Source organism: Acanthopagrus latus, chromosome 22 (assembly GCF_904848185.1).
Source record: "Acanthopagrus latus isolate v.2019 chromosome 22, fAcaLat1.1, whole genome shotgun sequence".
NCBI lineage: Eukaryota > Metazoa > Chordata > Actinopteri > Spariformes > Sparidae > Acanthopagrus > Acanthopagrus latus.
In genome coordinates this window covers 25,466,715-25,486,064 of record NC_051060.1, presented here as the reverse complement: position 1 = coordinate 25,486,064, position 19,350 = coordinate 25,466,715, and the positions used below count along the sequence as shown (strand labels likewise).

The 19,350-nt window shown below is 43.3% G+C and overlaps 1 protein-coding gene across 1 annotated transcript; it reads left to right on the top strand.

Annotated features, from left to right (window-relative positions):
- The first annotated feature begins 120 nt into the window (after positions 1–120).
- On the top strand, positions 121–17,959 carry LOC119013008 (protein NLRC3-like). The gene is made up of 10 exons (XM_037087306.1): positions 121–3,878; positions 4,785–4,934; positions 7,801–7,949; positions 10,091–10,385; positions 11,104–12,904; positions 12,996–13,110; positions 13,225–13,253; positions 13,486–13,659; positions 15,881–15,927; positions 16,327–17,959. The coding sequence occupies exons 4-10, from the start codon at positions 10,100–10,102 to the stop codon at positions 16,878–16,880; spliced, it is 3,006 nt and encodes a 1,001-aa protein (XP_036943201.1). The 5' UTR covers positions 121–3,878; positions 4,785–4,934; positions 7,801–7,949; positions 10,091–10,099; the 3' UTR covers positions 16,881–17,959.
- Positions 17,960–19,350: the final 1,391 nt, after the last annotated feature.

Sequence of the window (19,350 nt, the reverse complement as noted above, 5' to 3'; positions counted from 1 at the left end):
TGTTCATAACACACACCACCACCTGGCACTTTACGCTGACCACATTTCAGTCTTTCTCGGAGACCCGTTGCAGTCTGCCCCCCATCTTCTATCAATGTTGGATGAGTTTGGTGCGCTATCAGGTTTCAAAATCAATTGGTCAAGATCAGCTTTGCTGCCTTTGAATGAAGCAGCCAAGACCTCTGCTTTACTTTCCAATATTCCCTCAGTGACACATTTTAAATACCTGGGCATTGACATATTTTCTTACATCTTATTGTGAAGCACAATTAAACTGAGACACTGAACAAAGTCTTGGGTGATTTAGAAGGATGGGCCAGCTTGCCCAACTCCTTCCAGGCACATATTTCTATTGTCAAAATGAATGTAGAGCCCAGAATGAATTTTGTCAGCTCCATGGTTCCCCTCTCTCCCCCTGCTGGATACTGGGGTAACCGTCATGTGGCTGTTTCAAAATTCATATGGAATGGGAAGAGACTTAGGCACTCAGTGGAAAGGATTTGTGAAATATCTTGCAGATGCCACCTGCAGTCTCCAATTTTTAATAATAAAGGTTTACTGATCGGGGCCTGTCACCTACTCTCAGTAGGGAAAAGTGAGGGATACAGTTTTGGGTAATATTTTCGGCTGAGATGGTTTACGCTTCTTTCAAGACAATAAGAACAGCTTCAATCTACCAGGCACTTCCTTCTTTTAATTTACAGCTGGGAGCAGCTCTTAAAGCACACTGTATACCTTGGCAGCACCTGCTGCCAGATCAGCAGTTCATCAATCTAACAGCTTGTGGAAGGAAGCTGTTGATAAGTCTGTTATTTCAACCTTTATGACCAGAACTGTTTTCCTGATGGTAGCAGTTCACAGAATGTGTGGAGAAGGTGGGAGGCGTCCCTGATGATGTTCAGTGCTCCTGCATTGGCTTTGGAGGAGCTCATGGACAGAGGGGAGGGAAACTCCGATGACCCTCTCAGCTCCTCTCACTATTCTGTGCAGGTCCTAATTGTTCGACATACTGCAACTGGAGTACCATGTTGAGATACAATACGTCACTCTCAAACACCACTGTAGAAAGTCCTGAGGATGCTGGTGGGGAAAGAGGCTTGTTTCAGCTTCCTCAGTGTCTGCTGGGCCCATTTCGTGATCCCTGAGGTGTTTTCATTCCAGCTTAGGTCCTGTGAGATCTGCACCCGAGGAACTTGATGTTCTCCACTCTCTCCACTGTGCGGCCACTGATGCTGAGAAAAGCATGCTCTGGCTGAGATCTCCGGAAGTCGATGATCATCTCCTTTGTTTTGTCCGCATTGAGCACCAGATTATTTTCTTTGCAATAACCCTCTGGTCTCCCTGTGGTGTCATCCGTAAACTTGATGATCAGGTTCCCCTCATGTCTGGATGCACAGTCTTGTGTTAGCAGTGTAAACAACAATGGACAGAGTACACAGCCTTGAGAAGATCAAGTGCTCAGCATGATGGAGTTGGAAGTGTTGTTTCCAACACGGAAAGACTGAGGTCTCTTTGTCAGAAAGTGCTGAGTTTCTCCATTAGTTTCTGAGGGATGATGGTATTGAATGCTGAGCTGAAATCAATGTACAGGATTCTGGCATCGTGGTGTCTTTCTGGTCCAGATGAGTGATGACAGTGTGCAAAGTGGTGGATATTGCAACCTCTGTGGAGCAGTTGGGATGATAAGCAAACTGATATGGGTCATGTGATGCAGGGAGGCTGGCTATGATGTGTGGTTTGACAAGCCGCTCAAAACACTCCATCACAATTGGTGTCAGTGTGACGGCGCGGTAGTCGTTCAGACAGGATACAACTGATTTCTTTGCTACTGGTACTATAGTGGATGTTTTGAAGCATCGGGGGACAACGGCCTGACTGAGGGAATGTCTGGAAAGACATATGGGAAAGAGACAACACAACACAATACCGATACCCAGTGGTTAGTGGACCTAAGGGCTGACAACAGCAACAGCCCAGAACAAGAACCAGTAACCATCCCAGAAAAGAACCAGTAACCATCTCAATGACAGACATCCAAGAAAGAGTGTCAAAGATGAAGAGCTGGACAGCCCTGTACCAGGCCCTGATATGATCCATACATACTGGCTGAAGAAGCTAACTGCATTCCATGAACACCTGCTGAGGGATGGCACCCACCCAGGGTGGCTAATCCAGGGCAGGACAGTCCTAATCATGAAGGACCCCCCGAAGGGACCCATCCCATCCTGTCTCTGCACAACATGGAAGGCCCTGTCAGACATCATTGTGGCAAAAATGAGTAAGCATGTGGCTCAATACATGAGCGAGGCACAGAAAGGAATTGGCAGTAACACCAGAGGAGCCAAGCACCAGCTACTGATTGATAGAACAGTCGCCCGAGACTGTAAGAAGAGACAGACCAACCTGTGCACTGCCTGGATTGACAAGAATTGACTGGAATGTCTGGAACTGTATAAGATCAACAGGATCCTAAGGGCCTTTATCCAGAACTCGATGGAAATGTGGAAGACAACCCTAGAGGCCAATTCAAAGCCGATTGCCCGAGTCAACATCAAGTGCGGCATCAAGAATCACCACTGCTGTTCTGCATAGGCCATAACCCCCTCAGTCAAATCATCACGAATATCATCACCGATTCTGTAGTGGGGCAACAATCAGCCATCTGCTCTACATGGATAACATCAAGCTGTATGCCAGGAGTGAGCGAGAAATAGACTCACTGATCCACACCACCAGGATCTACAGCGATGACATAGGGATGTCATTCGGATTGGACAAATACCTACACAAGTAGTTTGGCATCCCACAGGCTAATGGAAACCATGAAGAGGCCACATGGAAGTCAACCACAGCCAAATACCTCCAGAGAGTAAGGCAGGTCCTGAAAAGTCACCCTGAGGCTATACACTAAGCGGAAAGAGGGAGGCTGAGGGCTGGTGAGCATCAAGGCCACGATCCAGGATGAAACAACGAAAATTCGAGAATACATTTTTTTTTAAAAATGGCCCTGAAGGATGGACTGCTAAGTGAATGTCTCAGGCAACAGAACCCTGATGAGAGTGCAGAGGAGGAGGAGCAGACAACCTAGAGCAACAAGCCCCTACATGGCATGTACCACCGTCAGATAGAAGTGGCTGATATCAAGAAATCCTACCAGTGGCTGGAAAATGCAGGACTGACAGACAGCACAGAGGCACTAATCATGGCAGCACAAGAACCATAGAGGCCAGGATCTACCAGAATAGATCAGACCCAAGATGTAGACTGTGCAAAGAAGCCCCTGAGACAGTCCAGCACTTAGTAACAGGGTGTAAGATGCTAGCTGGATCAGCGTACATGGAGAGGCACAACCAAGTGGCGCGGATAGTACACAGGAACATCTGCAACCAGTATGGAATAGAAGTACCCAAATCGCAATGGGCCATACCACAGAAGGTGGCTGAGAACAACAGGGCCAAGGTTCTGTGGGACTTCAGCTTCCAGACTGACAAACAGCTCCTGGCTAACCAACCAGACATAGCGGTGGTGGACCAAAAGCAGAAGAGGGTGGTGGTGATAGATGTGGTGATCCAAGCTGACGCCAACATCAGGAAGAAGGAACACGAGAAACTTGAGAAGTACCAAGGTTTGAGAGAGCAGCTGGAACGGATATGTGGAAGGCCAAGGCTAGCGTGGTCCCCGTGGTAGTGGGGGGACTCAGTGCAGTAACCCCCAAACTGGGAGAGTGGCTCCAACAGATCCCAGGAACAACATCTGAAGCCTCAGTCCAGAAGAGTGCAGTCCTAGGAACAGCCAAGATACTGCGCAGAACCCTCAAACTCCCAGGCCTCTGGTAGAGGACCCAAGCTTGAGGATGACACAGATACCACCCCACCAAGGTGAGAAGGGGATTTTTTTTAATATATATAGTTGATGTACTGTATTTATGTTGCATGCATAGATTATTTCTGTTGTTCTGATGTGTAGCTTTAGCACTTGCCATGTGATCACTGTTTAAGTTAGTTGTAGCATTTAGCTCACCTGCTTTTGATCAAGCATACGTCACATCATGTGTTATGTTTTATTGTTATTGCTCCCACTCATTAGTGTAATGTTTGCAGTGAGCATTGCTTAAAAGTTGCCATGTGATGTTGTTTATATGTGTGTTAATATGCTAGTAAGTCATGTGAGGTGTGTTCCAGGGCTGTGATAGTGGTAATTAGAGGCAAGGATAGCAGCTCAGTGCTAACATGCTTGGTGTTCCCCAGATTGTCACTCTGACCAATACTAACTCAAAGCTGAACTTTGCAAAGTAATTCCAGTAATGCATTACACAACTACACATACAAGCCTAGAGGCACAGGAGTATAACAATGTTGAAATAAGGGGCAGGCAATGTGTTGATGTTAGATGGTGATCGACCTTGAAGGTGTCTACAAACTACTTTTCAGGTGTAGTTTGGCTTGGTGGAATGATAGAGCAATCTTTATTGAAACAAATCTCGAGCTGGAGTCTGAACAGAGTGCGGCCACATGTCTGGTGCATCTGGTCCTGTCCATGTTTTCTCACTATTCACTATTGTCTATAGAGCTCAGGATGTATAAGAAACACACAGACACAGGTGAGCAGTTAGAGTTTTTTTCATCTGAGCCCTGATGGCCTCACCACTTTCCAACAGGAAGTGAAACTCCTGAAAAGATAAACATGTCAAACAAGCAGCCAAAACTTCTGGAGAAATGTTTATTAGTTCCAGTGAACCTGCTTCAGGTTGGACCAGTTCTGACATCACTATGATGTTTTTTCAGACTTGGACCCTGAAGTTATGAGGATGTTACGGTGTCCTCAGATCAGATGCACACAGACACCAGGACTGACCAGGAAGAAACGAGCAGCTTCTTTTCTCCCAGTGTTTCCTCCACACATGAAGCTGGAAAGTGTCTGTAGGTTGACCTGAGGTGAGTTCAGCAGGTGAGAATCCTTCCAGACAGATTTTACATTAAAATCACACAAAAGTTTATTTTGTACATAAAGAGTGCATCGATTGAAACAATAAGGTAGGGCCATCAAAAAATTTGAAATTAAATACAGTAGGACAATGCTGCAGAAGGTGGGCATGGACCCCTGACCCCTCAAACCAGTCTGGCCTAAAGCTCCGCCTCCTGTCCTCCATCAGAGTGGTTGGGAATATGTTTAACTTGGGCTGCACTGCTACATCGTTCTTGGACTTACTGATATCTGTTTATTTTTTAACATAAGAATCACACATCAATGATGCAAAAAAGAATTTATTTCAGAAAGCACCAATTTGTGGACACACTGTACTATGAATTGTAATGACACTGCTCTGCAAATGGCCTGAACAAGAACACCTTTTCTACATCACAAACCTGATGGTGCAGTACTTGATCCACATGGATCCACTTGCTGTTCTTCTGGCTGTTCCGCTCTCTGTCTCTGTATGTTTTCTCCCTCCTCACCATCTGGAGTGTCCCTCTCTGTGTCAGTGCCCTCACTTTCATCACCTGCCTTCTCTCCATCCTCCACCAACTCCTCTGGCTCTCCCTCTTCCAGCTCCTCAGCTCTCTTAATGTTCTCTCAATCTCTCTCATGTTTCTCTCTCTTTTTTATTTTTATTGGGGCAAAAAAGGCTGCAGTGTCCCTCCTTATTTCATGATAACTACTAGAAGAAGAAGCACAACGTAGAGGCAAACATCTAATTTCACAAGTAACCATCCTAACCCTAACCCTTAACACGGGCAGATACTGTTGATTACTTTACTCACTAAACGTATTATTTATTGAAATGCAACTGCCAAGACTGATAAAGTTTCGTGGTTAACGTGACAACATTGTGTAGAACTAGCTAGGATACTGACATTCGGATTCTTGCTTCTGCTTCAGTGAGTTTGCTTCGATATTTAAACATAGTGAGACCAGACATGTACAAACCTGATTTTCTTATCGGAGTGAAGAACAACAGTAACACAGTTACGTGCAGCAAATCACTTTAAGAGATGAAATCGTTTTGCTTACCTTCACCTCTTGCACCAACTTAGACATTAGCGGCTCCTCTCTTCAAAACTTGTTGCTGCCATTCTCATTCTCACCTAGCACCTGGCAACGCAGTGTTTGGGTGCATCGCTCTAATTAGTCTGTGTGGAGTGCTATGGTACATTAGTTCCGCTTTTGGCACCAGTGCGTAAAATCGTGATAACTTGATCAATTTGTTTTGTTTTAATTTTTGCAAGTTCACCATTGTTGCATTGGGAGTGCTGTATTGATTAGTTGTGTAATGGCGCCTCTGCTGCTCGTTAGTGGACGTACTGTGTAATTCCTGGTCTGACGTCAGTCTGCACTGAGCTCCACTGTGATTCTCCGCCTCCTCCGTGTGAAAGTTTCAGATGTGGAGAGGGGGGAAATTTCGCACCGGTGCTGATCCGCCTCTGGAGGTAGTATCAGGGCCACATTATTGGTGAACCGCCCCAGTGTGAACAGATAAACCGGCAGTGCGGAGTGAGGGCGTGTCGGTCAGACAGTCTGATAACTGCACAGGTCCTCCACTCAACTAAATACAGAGAAATGTCCCACAAAGCAACGTTACAGGACCAAACAACAGTAACGTAGGAACTGTAACTGTCTTTAGACACTTATATGATGAAAAAAAAACACCACAGCTGTACGTGGAAAAGCTCGATCCTCCTGTCTGTCCTCCTGTCTGTCCTCCTGTCTGTCCTCCCGCCTGCCCTACCGACTCTTCATCATATTTCTGCCCAAAAAACAGCGTCTGTCACGGCCAAAAAACTTTTAACTTACTGAGTGTTTGTGATGAAATTAAATCACTGCGACCGTCAGCTCTCCGGACCAAGACTTCAGGGAACTTTCCCTCAGAAAACAACCTCCATCCCTGCGAGTGAGAGAGTCAGACAGCATCCTGTTTACTGATGGGGATTATGTAATTATGTAATTCAGCGCAAAAAACGTAACTCCGTCACTTTCCAGGATGTTTGGTGGGTCAGGAGCTCAGTCACTACACATTATAACAGCATCCACATGATGATAAACTGTCTGCGGGTTTAGATTGACGGAAGGGGAGCAACACCTGGGAAACACCGACGTCATCATCATGATGTGTAGGCCTACCATCACGCCTCTTGAAGAGCAGCACCGGCTTTCTGTGTGAATTATACACGGAAAGGCAGAAATGCTTCCCTCTGTGTGAATCACCATCGGCGTTGAATTGGTGAACCACAGCTCCGGAGATAATGCAGAGACGCTGTGTAAAAAGGACGAGTAGCTGCAGTTAGTGGCTTTAAAAACAACTTTATCTATTTATCAATGACCAATATTTCATTACAAGAAAAGTAAGGTCACTTCTTCAGCACATGGTTTTTAATGGTACCTTACAGTACATCACAGAAATGAATCAGCGATATGCTTCAGTGGGCTCTTCCCATTTTTGCAGAGTAATCCCAAGTGAACAAAGTCAAACTAAAGTAATTCTAGTAATGCATTACACAAATACACATATAAGCCTGGAGGTACAGGAGTACAACAAAGCTGAAATAAGGGGCAGGCAATGTGTCAGACAGATGTTCAATGGTGATCGACCTTGAAGGTGTCCACAAACTATTTTACACCTGACCAGTTAAAGTGTTTGTCATCTGAGCCCTGATGGCCTCACCACTTTCCAACAGGAAGTGAAACTCCTGAAAAGATAAACATGTCAAACAGGCAGCCAAAACTTCTGGAGAAATGTTTATTAGTTCCAGTGAACCTGCTTCATGTTGGACCAGTTCTGACGTCACTATGATGTTTTTTCAGACTTGGACTCTGAAGTTATGAGGATGTGACGGCGTCTTCAGATCAGATGCACACAGACACCAGGACTGACCAGGAAGAAACGAGCAGCTTCTTTTCTCCCAGTGTTTCCTCCAACGTGAAGCTGGAAAGTGTCTGTAGGTTGACCTGAGGTGAGTTCAGCAGGTGAGAATCCTTCCAGACAGATGTGGACATGTTTGATACTGTGTTGTTTGACTGTTCAGTAGAAATGATGAGTGATGGTGATCGTCTGTTTCAAAGTATCAGCTTGGTGTGTCATGTAACAGACAGAAAAAATGACAGACAACATTCAGTTTGTATTTTTTATATTTGACATGTTTTTTAATGTTATATGTGCACATTTGACCAAAAGCCCTCATTTGTTCCACTGTTTGCAAGTTCACCATTGTTTGCACTGGAAGTGCTATATTGATTAGTTGTGTAATGGCGCCTCTGCTGGTCGTTAGTGGTAAATTGATGTGAGTTCAGCAGGTGAAAATCCTACTAGACAAATGTGGACATCATCTCCTTCACTCTGATCACATTGTGCAGTATCACTGCTTCACTGCACAGGACAAATGTTTCTGCATGTCAAACATGTTTTAATTTACGGCAGGTATGAATATTCATATGACAATGAACTGATTTGTTTTCCTGACTCACTTTTAGTGGTTCACAGGTAGAATCAGGGGCTGTCTGATTGTGATCTGAGTAAACAATGCAGAGAATGTCTGAACTGGACAAACAGCTTTATTTTTTCACTGTTAACTCTCCAAGTATTCAGAACATGATCAGCTCACCAACACTGACACAGACTTGGTTTCACTGTGTCGACTGTCCCTGAGATTCAAAACCTTCATACATGAACCTGATTAGTGTTTCTGATGGAATGATCAGCTGCTTCAGTCTCCTTTACAGCAGAGACAGCATGGACCATTACTGAAGTAACCAGCTGATATGAGACAGAATGGTGGTTCAGTACAATACCAAACTTTGGGATCACATAAATGATTAGTGGGCAGAGGTGTTAAAACTCTACCCAGTATTTCCTCCAATAGAAGATAAGCATAACTCCCGCCAAAATGCGACCTAGGCTTTTTTTGTGAATGTACCCGAGTCAACCTTCGTGTAAAAGCATAATTACAATGAAAGAGCCACTTTTAAGATTTACAGTATTTTCGTTTTCAGGTCAAACTCATTCTCAATGGGAGTGGTCCGGGCAAATTCTGTGTTAACATCAAAATTCTGGCAGTGGAGAAGTGTCGATCTCTGAATGTGATGGAACATGGATATTAGGTTGGATTGTGTCTGCAAAGCTGATAAGGAGTGTGAATACTCTGCGTTATTCTTCACAATGCGTTATTGTTTCTGTATTTAATTAATCAAAAACAGTGTGTTACATTGACAGCCTCAATTAAAACTAAAGTAACAAACCTGTTTCATAGATATGATGAGTAAAAAAGTTTGGAAGTTTTTTTTCAGTTGTAGGCAGGAAAAGTGAGGAGTTATCAAAAAGAAACACTCAACAAAAGTTCAGATACCCGATTAGATCTAGAGCTTTAGTTGTAATTATTTAATTTAGTTTGGTCTATGAACACGCTGTGATTATGAAATTAAAAAAAAAATTGGGGAGGATTAAAAAAGACCAGGAGAATCCATTCAGTATCAATACTCCAAGGATTTTAAGATAAATGAATAAATAAATGAATGAATAAATACAGTTGGGGGAGCTACATTAAATTTTGGGATTTAAACAAATAGGTTTTTATGTATTACAAACAGTGTCTGGCAAAAAAAGGCACATTTGAGCATTAAAAAATTTATTTTGGGCATTGCAGCATATTTAAGTTTTAAAATATTATTGTATTAAATATGAAAAGTGTGGGAGCAATCACAAATAGATGTGTTGTTAGGGGGCTGTGGAGGTTTGGATCATCCCTCAATATTTGTGCGTAGTGAGAGGACTGACATCTCAAAAGTTCTGTGATGTGTTTGAATATTTTGTGGTTTTGATTTCTACAGGTGTTATTATTATTATTATCATTATTATTAGTAGTAGTAGTGGTAGAATTATGCTGAATTAAAGTCCCTTTATTGTTTCTTGTTGATTATAAAAGAGCAGAATATCTCAAAATACATCCTCAAGCCTGTAAATAATCCTCACCAACAGGACTCATTTGACTGTCACTGGACACATTATTTCACTTTGTTTTATCAGCATCTGACTTTATTATTTTGTGCTTTTATTAAATAGTTCAACAGATAAAATAATCTGTTGTTTGTATCTTTACAGGGAGGGCAGATGGCGACACTTAAACGGGAAATCTTAAGAACTTTAGAGGATTTGGAAGAGGACGACTTTAAGAAATTCAAGTGGCACCTTCAGGGAGTCCTGGAGGGCTTCCCAGTAATCCCAAAATGTCGTCTGGAGAAAGCAAACAGGATGGAAACAGTGGATCAGATGATGCAGACCTACCGTAAAAACACCATCAAAGTGACCAGAATGGTTTTGAGAGAAATTAATCAGAATGTTCTGTGGGAGAAATTATCAAACATCTCGGAACCAACAGAAACGTCATTAAACAAAGGTTGATCTCCTTCATAACTTTACTCATTTATTAATCAGAGCACACGACCATTGAACAAGCTGAACATTGTGAAAAGGTTGATGTTAGAATGGATGGGCTGAGGGAACACGACACTCTGCTGTGATTGGTTGTTACCTCATCAGTAGTTCACAGTGAAACATGTAATCACAGCAGTGTTAAGGAGTTTCTAACAGAGATTTCAGGATGAATAAATCAAGTCAAATATTCTCTGGTTGTGTCTGATTTGTATTAACTGCTAGCGCTTGTGGTGATATAGCGTACTGCCAGCTGTGCTTCACCCAGAAAGATGGATTCTGTCACCAGGGAAACTACAGATCAACATCCCTGTAGTAGCACAGCCACTGTTGGCTGTTTCACAATCAAAACTACACGACTGACACGTTATACAGGTTCTATGTCTGCCTCAACCTGTTAACTCAAAGTTTACGTAACAACCAATCAGAGCAGAGCACACAGTGGATTGTCCTCCCAGTCAAACACATATGTGTTCCTGAAACAACAGCTCTGAATAATTTTAGCTGAAATGTTGTTTTTGGTATTTTTCAATTGATGTATGAAGCTCACACAGAGGGGGCAAAGGTCTAGATTGTGTCATTCATCAATAATCTCAGGTTAGTTAAATTACAGTTAGAAATGTTTTTGATGACTCATTCACAGTGGTGTTCTCTCTGGTGTTGTATCATTTTTCCTCATTCAGAGATTCTAACTGCGTGCCAGCGTAAACTCAAAACCAACCTGAGGAAGAGGTTTCAACATGTCTTTGAGAAAATCACAAAAGCAGGAAGTTCAATACCGCTGAATGAGATCTACACTGAGATCTATGTCGTCATGGAAGAAACAGGAGAGGTCAACATGGAACATGAGGTCAGACTGATTGAAACTATAACCTGGAAACCAGACAGACCAAAAACAACAATCAGACAAGAAGACATCTTTAAAGCCTCAACTGGAGGAGATGAACCAATCAGAACAATGATGACAAAGGGAATGGCTGGCATCGGGAAAACAGTCTTAACACAGAAGTTCATTCTGGACTGGGCTGAAGACAAAGACAACCAGGACATACAGTTCACATTTCCATTCACTTTCAGAGAGCTGAATGTGCTGAAAGAGAAAAAGTTCAGCTTGGTGGAACTTGTTCATTACTTCTTCACTGAAACCAAAGACGCAGGTATCTGCAGGTTTGAAGAGTTCCAGGTTGTGTTCATCTTTGATGGTCTGGATGAGTGTCGACTTCCTCTGGACTTCCACAACACTGAGATCCTGACTGATATTACAGAGTCCACCTCAGTGACTGTGCTGCTGACAAACCTCATCAGGGGGAAACTGCTTCCCTCTGCTCGCCTCTGGATAACCACACGACCTGCAGCAGCCAATCAGATCCCTCCTGAGTGTGTTGACATGGTGACAGAGGTCAAAGGGTTCACTGACTCACAGAAGGAGGAGTACTTCAGGAAGAGATTCAGAGATGAGGAGCAGGCCAGCAGAATCATCTCCCACATCAAGATATCACGAAGCCTCCACATCATGTGCCACATCCCAGTCTTCTGCTGGATCACTGCTACAGTTCTGGAGGACATGTTTAAAACCAGAGAGGGAGGAGAGCTGCCCAAGACCCTGACTCAGATGTACATCCACTTCCTGGTGATTTTGTACAAACTGAAGAACATCAAGTACGATGGAAAGTCTGAGAGAGATTCACACTGGACTCCAGAGAGCAGGGAGATGATTGAGTCTCTGGGAAAACTGGCTTTTGAGCAGCTGCTGAAAGGAAACCTGATCTTCTATGAATCAGACCTGAGAGAGTGTGGCATCGATATCAGAGCAGCCTCAGTGTACTCAGGATTGTTCACAGAGATCTTTAAAGAGGAGAGTGGACTGTACCAAGACAAGGTGTTCTGCTTCATCCATCTGAGTGTTCAGGAGTTTCTGGCTGCTCTTCATGTCCATCTGACGTTCATCAACTCTGACATCAATCTGCTGGAAGAAAGAAAACAAAGCTCCTGGTTTTCTAAAATACTTAGAATTAAACCTAAACCTACAGATCTCTACCAGAATGCTGTGGACAAGGCCTTACAGAGTCCAAATGGACACCTGGACTTGTTCCTCCGCTTCCTCCTGGGTTTTTCACTGGAGACCAATCAGAATCTCCTACGAGGTCTGCTGACACAGGCAGAAAGTAGCTCAGAGACCAATCAGGAAACAGTCCAGTACATCAAGAAGAAGATCAGTGAGAATCTGTCTCCAGAGAAAAGCATCAATCTGTTCCACTGTCTGAATGAACTGAATGATGGTTCTCTAGTGGAGGAGATCCAACAGTACCTGAGATCAGGAAGTCTCTCCACAGATAAACTGTCTTCTGCTCAGTGGTCAGCTCTGGTCTTCATCTTACTGTCATCAGAAAAAGATCTGGATGTGTTTGACCTGAAGAAATACTCTGCTTCAGAGGAGGCTCTTCTGAGGCTGCTGCCAGTGGTCAAAGCCTCCAACAAAGCTCAGTAGGTGGAATCAAGCATAAATAATATCAAAAAGTCATCAAACTCAAAAGTAAACATGTTCTACTTTGTCTTTTGTCTGATTCTTCTTCAGGCTGAGTGGCTGTAATCTGTCAAAGAGAAGCTGTGAAGCTCTGTCCTCAGTTCTCAGCTCCCAGTCCTCTAGTTTGAGAGAGTTGGACCTGAGTAACAACGACCTGCAGGATTCAGGAGTGAAGCTGCTGTCATCGGGACTGAAGAGTCCACACTGTGAACTGGAAACTCTCAGGTCAGAATTCAGCTGATTGTTCTAAGTCGATCATTTAAGTTTTGACTAAACTCAGGTCGATGTTGATGAACAGACTCGACATCTGTAAAATTCCTCTTCTCATAGAATTGTCTGAACCATTGTTCAGTAAGATCGTGAAATCTGCATTTTCAAAACTGTGAATAATCTTTACCACTTGAATCAGTCAGAGTTTAATATGTGTTGATTTTTGTGAAGATTCTTTGTTGGATTTATGTCTGTATGTCAGCATCTTTTTAGAACAGGATGCATCCTCTTGCAGTTTCTTAAACTGATATAAACCACTTTCCATTTCCAGACTGTCAGGCTGTCTGATCACAGAGGAGGGCTGTTCTTCTCTGGCCTCAGCTCTGAGCTCCAACCCCTCTCATCTGAGAGAGCTGGACCTGAGCTATAATCATCCAGGAGACTCAGGAGTGAAGCTTCTGACTGCTGGACGGGAGGATCCAGACTGGAGACTGGAAACTCTCAGGTACCAGAGCTCACATACTGTTTCTCTGACACACTTAAACTGAGGAACAATGCTTACTGTTGGACAGCAGTTAGAAGGGATGTAAAATCAGTCAGAGAGAACATTGTAGAATCTTCACGTTCATTGCTAATATTCTATAATAATACATGAAGTTACTTTACCATAGAATTGGAGTTATTCTGTACACATACCGAAGAGATGAGGCAGTGATGTCCCATCAGCTAGAGAGCATTGATGATGGTAACACACTACAAACAATCAATGTTACAGTTATACAGTCATGATCAAAAGTTTACATCCGCTCATAAAGAACATGTTCATCATGGTAGTCTTCAGTTCCAATGATTTCTACAGCTTTCATTTTCTGTGATGAATGAGTGGAAAAAAATTGCTTTGTCAAAAAAAACATTAATGAAGTTTGGTTCAAAATGAATTCATTATAGTTTTCTGAAAATGTGATCAAATTCTAACATTGGTTGAATGTCTCTCTGCAATTTTCACCTGAGTTAGGTGCTTTTGATTAGCATCTACAAGCTTCTGGTCATCCTCGAGGAATTTTTAACCACACTTGACAGAATCTGGAAAGTTCAACTTAATTTGTTGTTTTCCTGGTACAGTCTATATGCTAATTCTAAGTGCTATATCGTAGGCAACTGGAATTGTTTCAGTTTCTTGACTTGTTTCAGCTTCTTTAAATGAATTAAGGTGTCCAGTTGCCTGCGATATCACACTTAGTATTACCTTGATGACTGAGAACCCTCATCAACAGTCCACATTCTCGTTGGGCTTCAAGTCAGGACTTTGGGAAGGCCATTTCAAAACCTAAGAAGTAGCCTGACTGATCCGTTCCTTCACCACTTCTCATGTGTGTTTGGGTCATTGTCCTGTTGGAACACTCAACTGCACCCCAGACCGGAATCTTCTGCTGATGGTTTTGGATCTTGAAGAACTTGGAGATAATCCTCCTTCTTCATTACTCAATTTACTTTCTTTAGAGCTTTTGTCCTGCTCCCCAATACCCTGTATCGCTTCCCAGAGGGCAGGAGATTGAAGAGGCCATTGCCTGGGTGGGATGGGTCAGACAGGATCTTCTGGGCCCTGTTTAGCCTTCGTGTATTTGCAGTGTCTTCCAGGGAGGTCAAAGGGCAGCCAATAATGCACTGTGCTGATTTAATGACCCCTTGCAGGGCTTTCCTGTCCTTGGCCGTGCAACCTGGGTTTCATATAGTGAGGCAGTGTGTCAACACACTCTCTAAAGATGCAGAATCATTATCATCTGATCATTTCTATTAAAAGTCTGAAACGGCTGAATGGTCAAAAGTGTCAAAAGATTTTTAATCAAAGTTGTGAATATTAAATAGCTAGACTAAATAACTTTCATTGAATGGGAGACATATTTCCTTTTCTTCCTGTCTGCTGTTTTTGGTATGTTTGTTTTCTTCATGTTGCTGCCTACAACATGAACGTGTCTCCACCTTTTTCTGTCAGTTTTACCCAGGACATCCCCTGGAGGACATCAAGCACTCCCAGTTTAGAAGGTTAATCAGCTCTGTTCAGACTGAGCACATTTATTTATTTCAGTCAGATTTGTCATTTTCAGGTGTTGTCTAGATGCAGCTGAACTCAGAACAGAAGGAAAATGATGATAAGTTTTGAATGATAGTCAAAGGTCTTGTATTTGACAGAGACCAGGTTCATCTGAGGCTGTAGTGCAGTAACAGTCACTTCTGAGGTTATTTTTGTGAAAGAGACACAAACACACATTACTCTGCACAGACAGTAATACTGTGAAGTAACTTATTACTTTGAAATGATGATAACTACTTTTTGGAAGTAACTTACCCAACACTGCAAGAGAGCTGGTGTGAAGATCAGAGAGAGGATTTAGAGAGACAGGAAGTTTAAACTGTTCCTACCATCACTTACTTTGGGGGATGTGAGGTCGACCACCAACAAGGAAGATGAATGAGCTGCTTTGGTGAACAGCCAGCGAGTTTACAGGAACTTCAGTATGAGCTTCTTCATACAAACTGAACTATAGCAGAGAGTCTGCTTGAACGAGTCGACTTCAGTGTAGAGCAAACAACAGAAAACACTGTTTCTCTATTAGTTTAACAACATCACTAGTTGTATGCTTTATTTTACTAATGTGATGCCTGAATTTCTCCTCTGGGGATCAATGAAATTTAATAATCTGCTCTGACTGTGTTTCTTCTTCCAGGTTGGACCATGGTGGAGAACAGAGACTGAAACCTGGTCTGAAGAAGTGTGAGTGGATTCAGTTTGATTCATGAGAACACAACAGCACACAGTCAAGTCCTCCTTAAAATAATGTTTACAACATGAAAGCAATAGCTCATAACAGGCTGTGATATACTGTGATAATATCACAGCTAGTGGGTGTTGTTTGACGAAGTGGTTATCACAATCAATATAATCAATAATTGTGATATTTGCTTATTCAGACCCCACTGACAGTCGATGGCTCAACAGCTCAACATATGTACTATCCTAAATGTTAACGATCTGTATATGCAATAAGATACAGTCTTCTAGTAATATTTAAAAAATTGTAATAGAAATGAAAAACGTATTAATAAATAAACAACCCAACAGTTGTATTGGCTGATAACCTGCTGCTGTGTTGTGTCTTTTTCTCTCCATCAGATTTCTGTGAACTCACAGTCGACACAAACACAGTGAACAAAGACCTCAAACTGTCTGACAACAAGAAAGTGACATATATGAAAGAGAAGCAGCCATATCCTGATCATCCAGAGAGATTTGACTTCAGGTCTCAGCTGCTGTGTAGAACTGGTCTGACTGGTCGCTGTTACTGGGAGGTCGAGTGGAGAGGAGAGGTTGATGTAGCAGTGACTTACAGAGGAATCAGCAGAAGAGGAGTCAGAGCAGACTCTGCGTTCGGATGGAACGATCTGTCCTGGAGGCTGTACTGCTCTGATGATCATGGTTACTCTGTCAATCACAATAACAGAAAGACAGTCCTCTCCTCCTCCTCCTCCTCCTCCTCCTCCTCCTCCTCCTCCTCTGGTAGAGTAGCAGTGTATGTGGACTGTCCTGCTGGCACTCTGTCCTTCTACAGAGTCTCCTCTGACTCACTGATCCACCTCCACACCTTCAACACCACATTCACTGAACCTCTTTATCCTGGGTTTGGGTTCTGGAGATATGACTCCTCAGTGTTTCTGTGTTCAGTGTAGGAGGAAGAGTCTCCTCCTGTGAACACGAACACAGTACTGACTGAAGACGACTGCTGAAATGTGTCCTCTGTGAGACACAAACCACTTCAGTTCATATCGTTTCTGTATCTACTTTATCACTTTGGGATTCATTTTGTTGTGATGAAACGAGTCGTGGTCAAATGTCCTCATTTGGTTTTGTCATCAGAGCTCAGTGACTCAGCTGTTGAGCTCTCATATGTATCTTCTTATTGTGACAGCTATAAATTGTGTCCAGCTCCTATGATTCACATGCTTTGGTTGTGTCCTGACCCTAACCCTGACAGCAGTTTGAGTGTAAAATCAGAGGAAGATTCCTTGTATTTGAATATTTACAGTGCTGTTTCATTGACCTGTCTGTTAGCCCGTCAGCTCCTGCTGTTAAAGTGGGAAAATGCCAACAGGTAAATAAGAGATCATCTCATTTTCCATAAGAGAAACTGTGACCACTGGAGGGCAGACATGTCAGGTACTCTACTGAAGCTTATGTGTGTCTGGATACTTCTTCTGTACAGAACTTCAATAGAGAGAGTCAGGTCAGGGTCAGGGAGAACATCATGTTCTGGTTCTGTCACCACAAACTCAGCTGGAAAATGTCCCAACATCTTGTTGAAAATATCCAGCGGTTTCATGCTCACAGATGTTGAAACGCAGACATGAACTGTGGTCTCTGACTTCACAGAGCTGCAACACCAGCATCCCCTCCACCTCCTGACATGACAGTCAGTTCAGATACATGTAATGTGAATATGATGACATGCACTGATAAACGTTAAGTGCCAATCTTTTAGTCTGGTGACTGGGCTGCACACACACAATATAATCACTTCATTTATAAAGAATTTAAGTGTCTGGGTCTTTATGAACGACTATATGTGAACTGATTTTATCAGCAGAAAATGATGAAATGATCTATGTGTCTTTTTTGCTTTGATAATTTTTACGATGCGTTCTCTTGCAATACTTCTGAGGAATACAAACCAAATTACAAGGTGACTCAAAAGTAGTCCTAAAAGCACTCTGTTCATGACCCTTAGAGGTGTGATATAATGTAAGTGTCAGGACACACAATATAATAAACTTAATTTATAAAGAATGTGACTGGGTCTTTATGAACTACTGTATGTGATCTGTATCTGTAGGTGCAGTCCGGGAGAAGTGGAATGTGGGGTGGACCGGGAGGGAAGTCCACCAAATGTTGGTTGCGAAGGGAGTTTTTTAAGGGCGTTCTGGGTCTCCCTCCAAACCTCCCTACAACGGGAGATGTGGGCTTGTACAGAGGGGACAGCTACCGCACCCACCTGGGCTGAGAGAAGGGGGGATTGAAACCCATAAAGGCCATGAACAGAGTCACCACAGTGGCAGAACAAGTCAGGGAATTGTACAAATACTCTATCCATGGAAGGACTGACAACCAGAATGACCAGCAGAGGCTGGAGCTGGTGCCCAGCACCCTGCCAAACAACTGCTAGACCTGGGATGGTGATTGGGGCCCTCAGTTGGAGATGATGTCTACGGGGAGACCGTGAATCCTGAACACATGGAGGATTAGAAGTCTCAAAATCAGAGGGAAGCTTAACCAGGGGAATTAATTGTACATCCTTAGAGAAGTGGTCCATGATGGTGACGATGGTGGTGTATCCATCGCAGAGAGGGAGACTGGTAACAAAATCCACCTCTGCACCGGTAGGGGATGGAGATGACCAGCACAGGGGCAATGTGACTCCTTACTATGGGCACAAACTGAGCATGCTGTCGCAAACTCCCTCATACCCCTATGCAGAGTGGACCACCAGAAATGTAGCCAAAGGATGAGGATGATTTGGTGAGCTCCCAGGTGACACGTGTGTTTAGAGCTCTGGCCCCACAGGGTCACTCCACTGAGCCTCCCTGACTTGGGTCTCAATCTCCGACGTAGCTGTACCCACAATCTGGGGAGTTGGCAGTATGGCTTCAGGTTCAGCCAGGTCTGAGTCAGGGAAGTAAAGGTGTGAAAGTGCATCGTGCTTTGTGTTACAGGAACTTGGACAGTATGGCTCAGGAATAACTTCCACTCACCCCCCTCCCTGATACGAGTAAGCGTAAGCGTTGTCTAGATCTAGCTTGGTGAAGACGGTGGCATGGCAGAGAGGCTCAAATGGGGGATTAATGAGGGGAATGGGATTTCTGGTCTTAACTGTGATGTCATTAAGACCTCAATAATCTATGCAGGGGTGGAGAGTCTTGTCCTTCTTACCCACCAAGAAAAAAAATGCTCCAAGAGGAGATGAATAACCCTTTAGCAAGTCAGAGAGTCATTCATGTATACCTCCATGGTCTCTCTTGGGTCATGAGATGTTGTACAGATGGTTGGAGGGAAGCGGAAAACCAGGGAGGAGGTTAATTGCACAGTTGTGCGGTTGATGTGGTGGCAAGGGTCAAGGCTAGCTCCTTGCTAAAAAAAAATTGAGCC

What these genes read in the sequence shown, in the direction of transcription:
- LOC119013008 (XM_037087306.1), top strand. Translation starts at nt 10,100, where the DNA reads ATGGCGACACTTAAACGGGAAATCTTAAGAACTTTAGAGGATTTGGAA. An exon ending in AGAAACGTCATTAAACAAAG is followed by an intron (nt 10,386 to 11,103) that starts GTTGATCTCCTT and finishes TTCCTCATTCAG; the next exon opens with AGATTCTAACTGCGTGCCAG. An exon ending in TGGAGACTGGAAACTCTCAG is followed by an intron (nt 13,660 to 15,880) that starts GTACCAGAGCTC and finishes TTCTTCTTCCAG; the next exon opens with GTTGGACCATGGTGGAGAAC.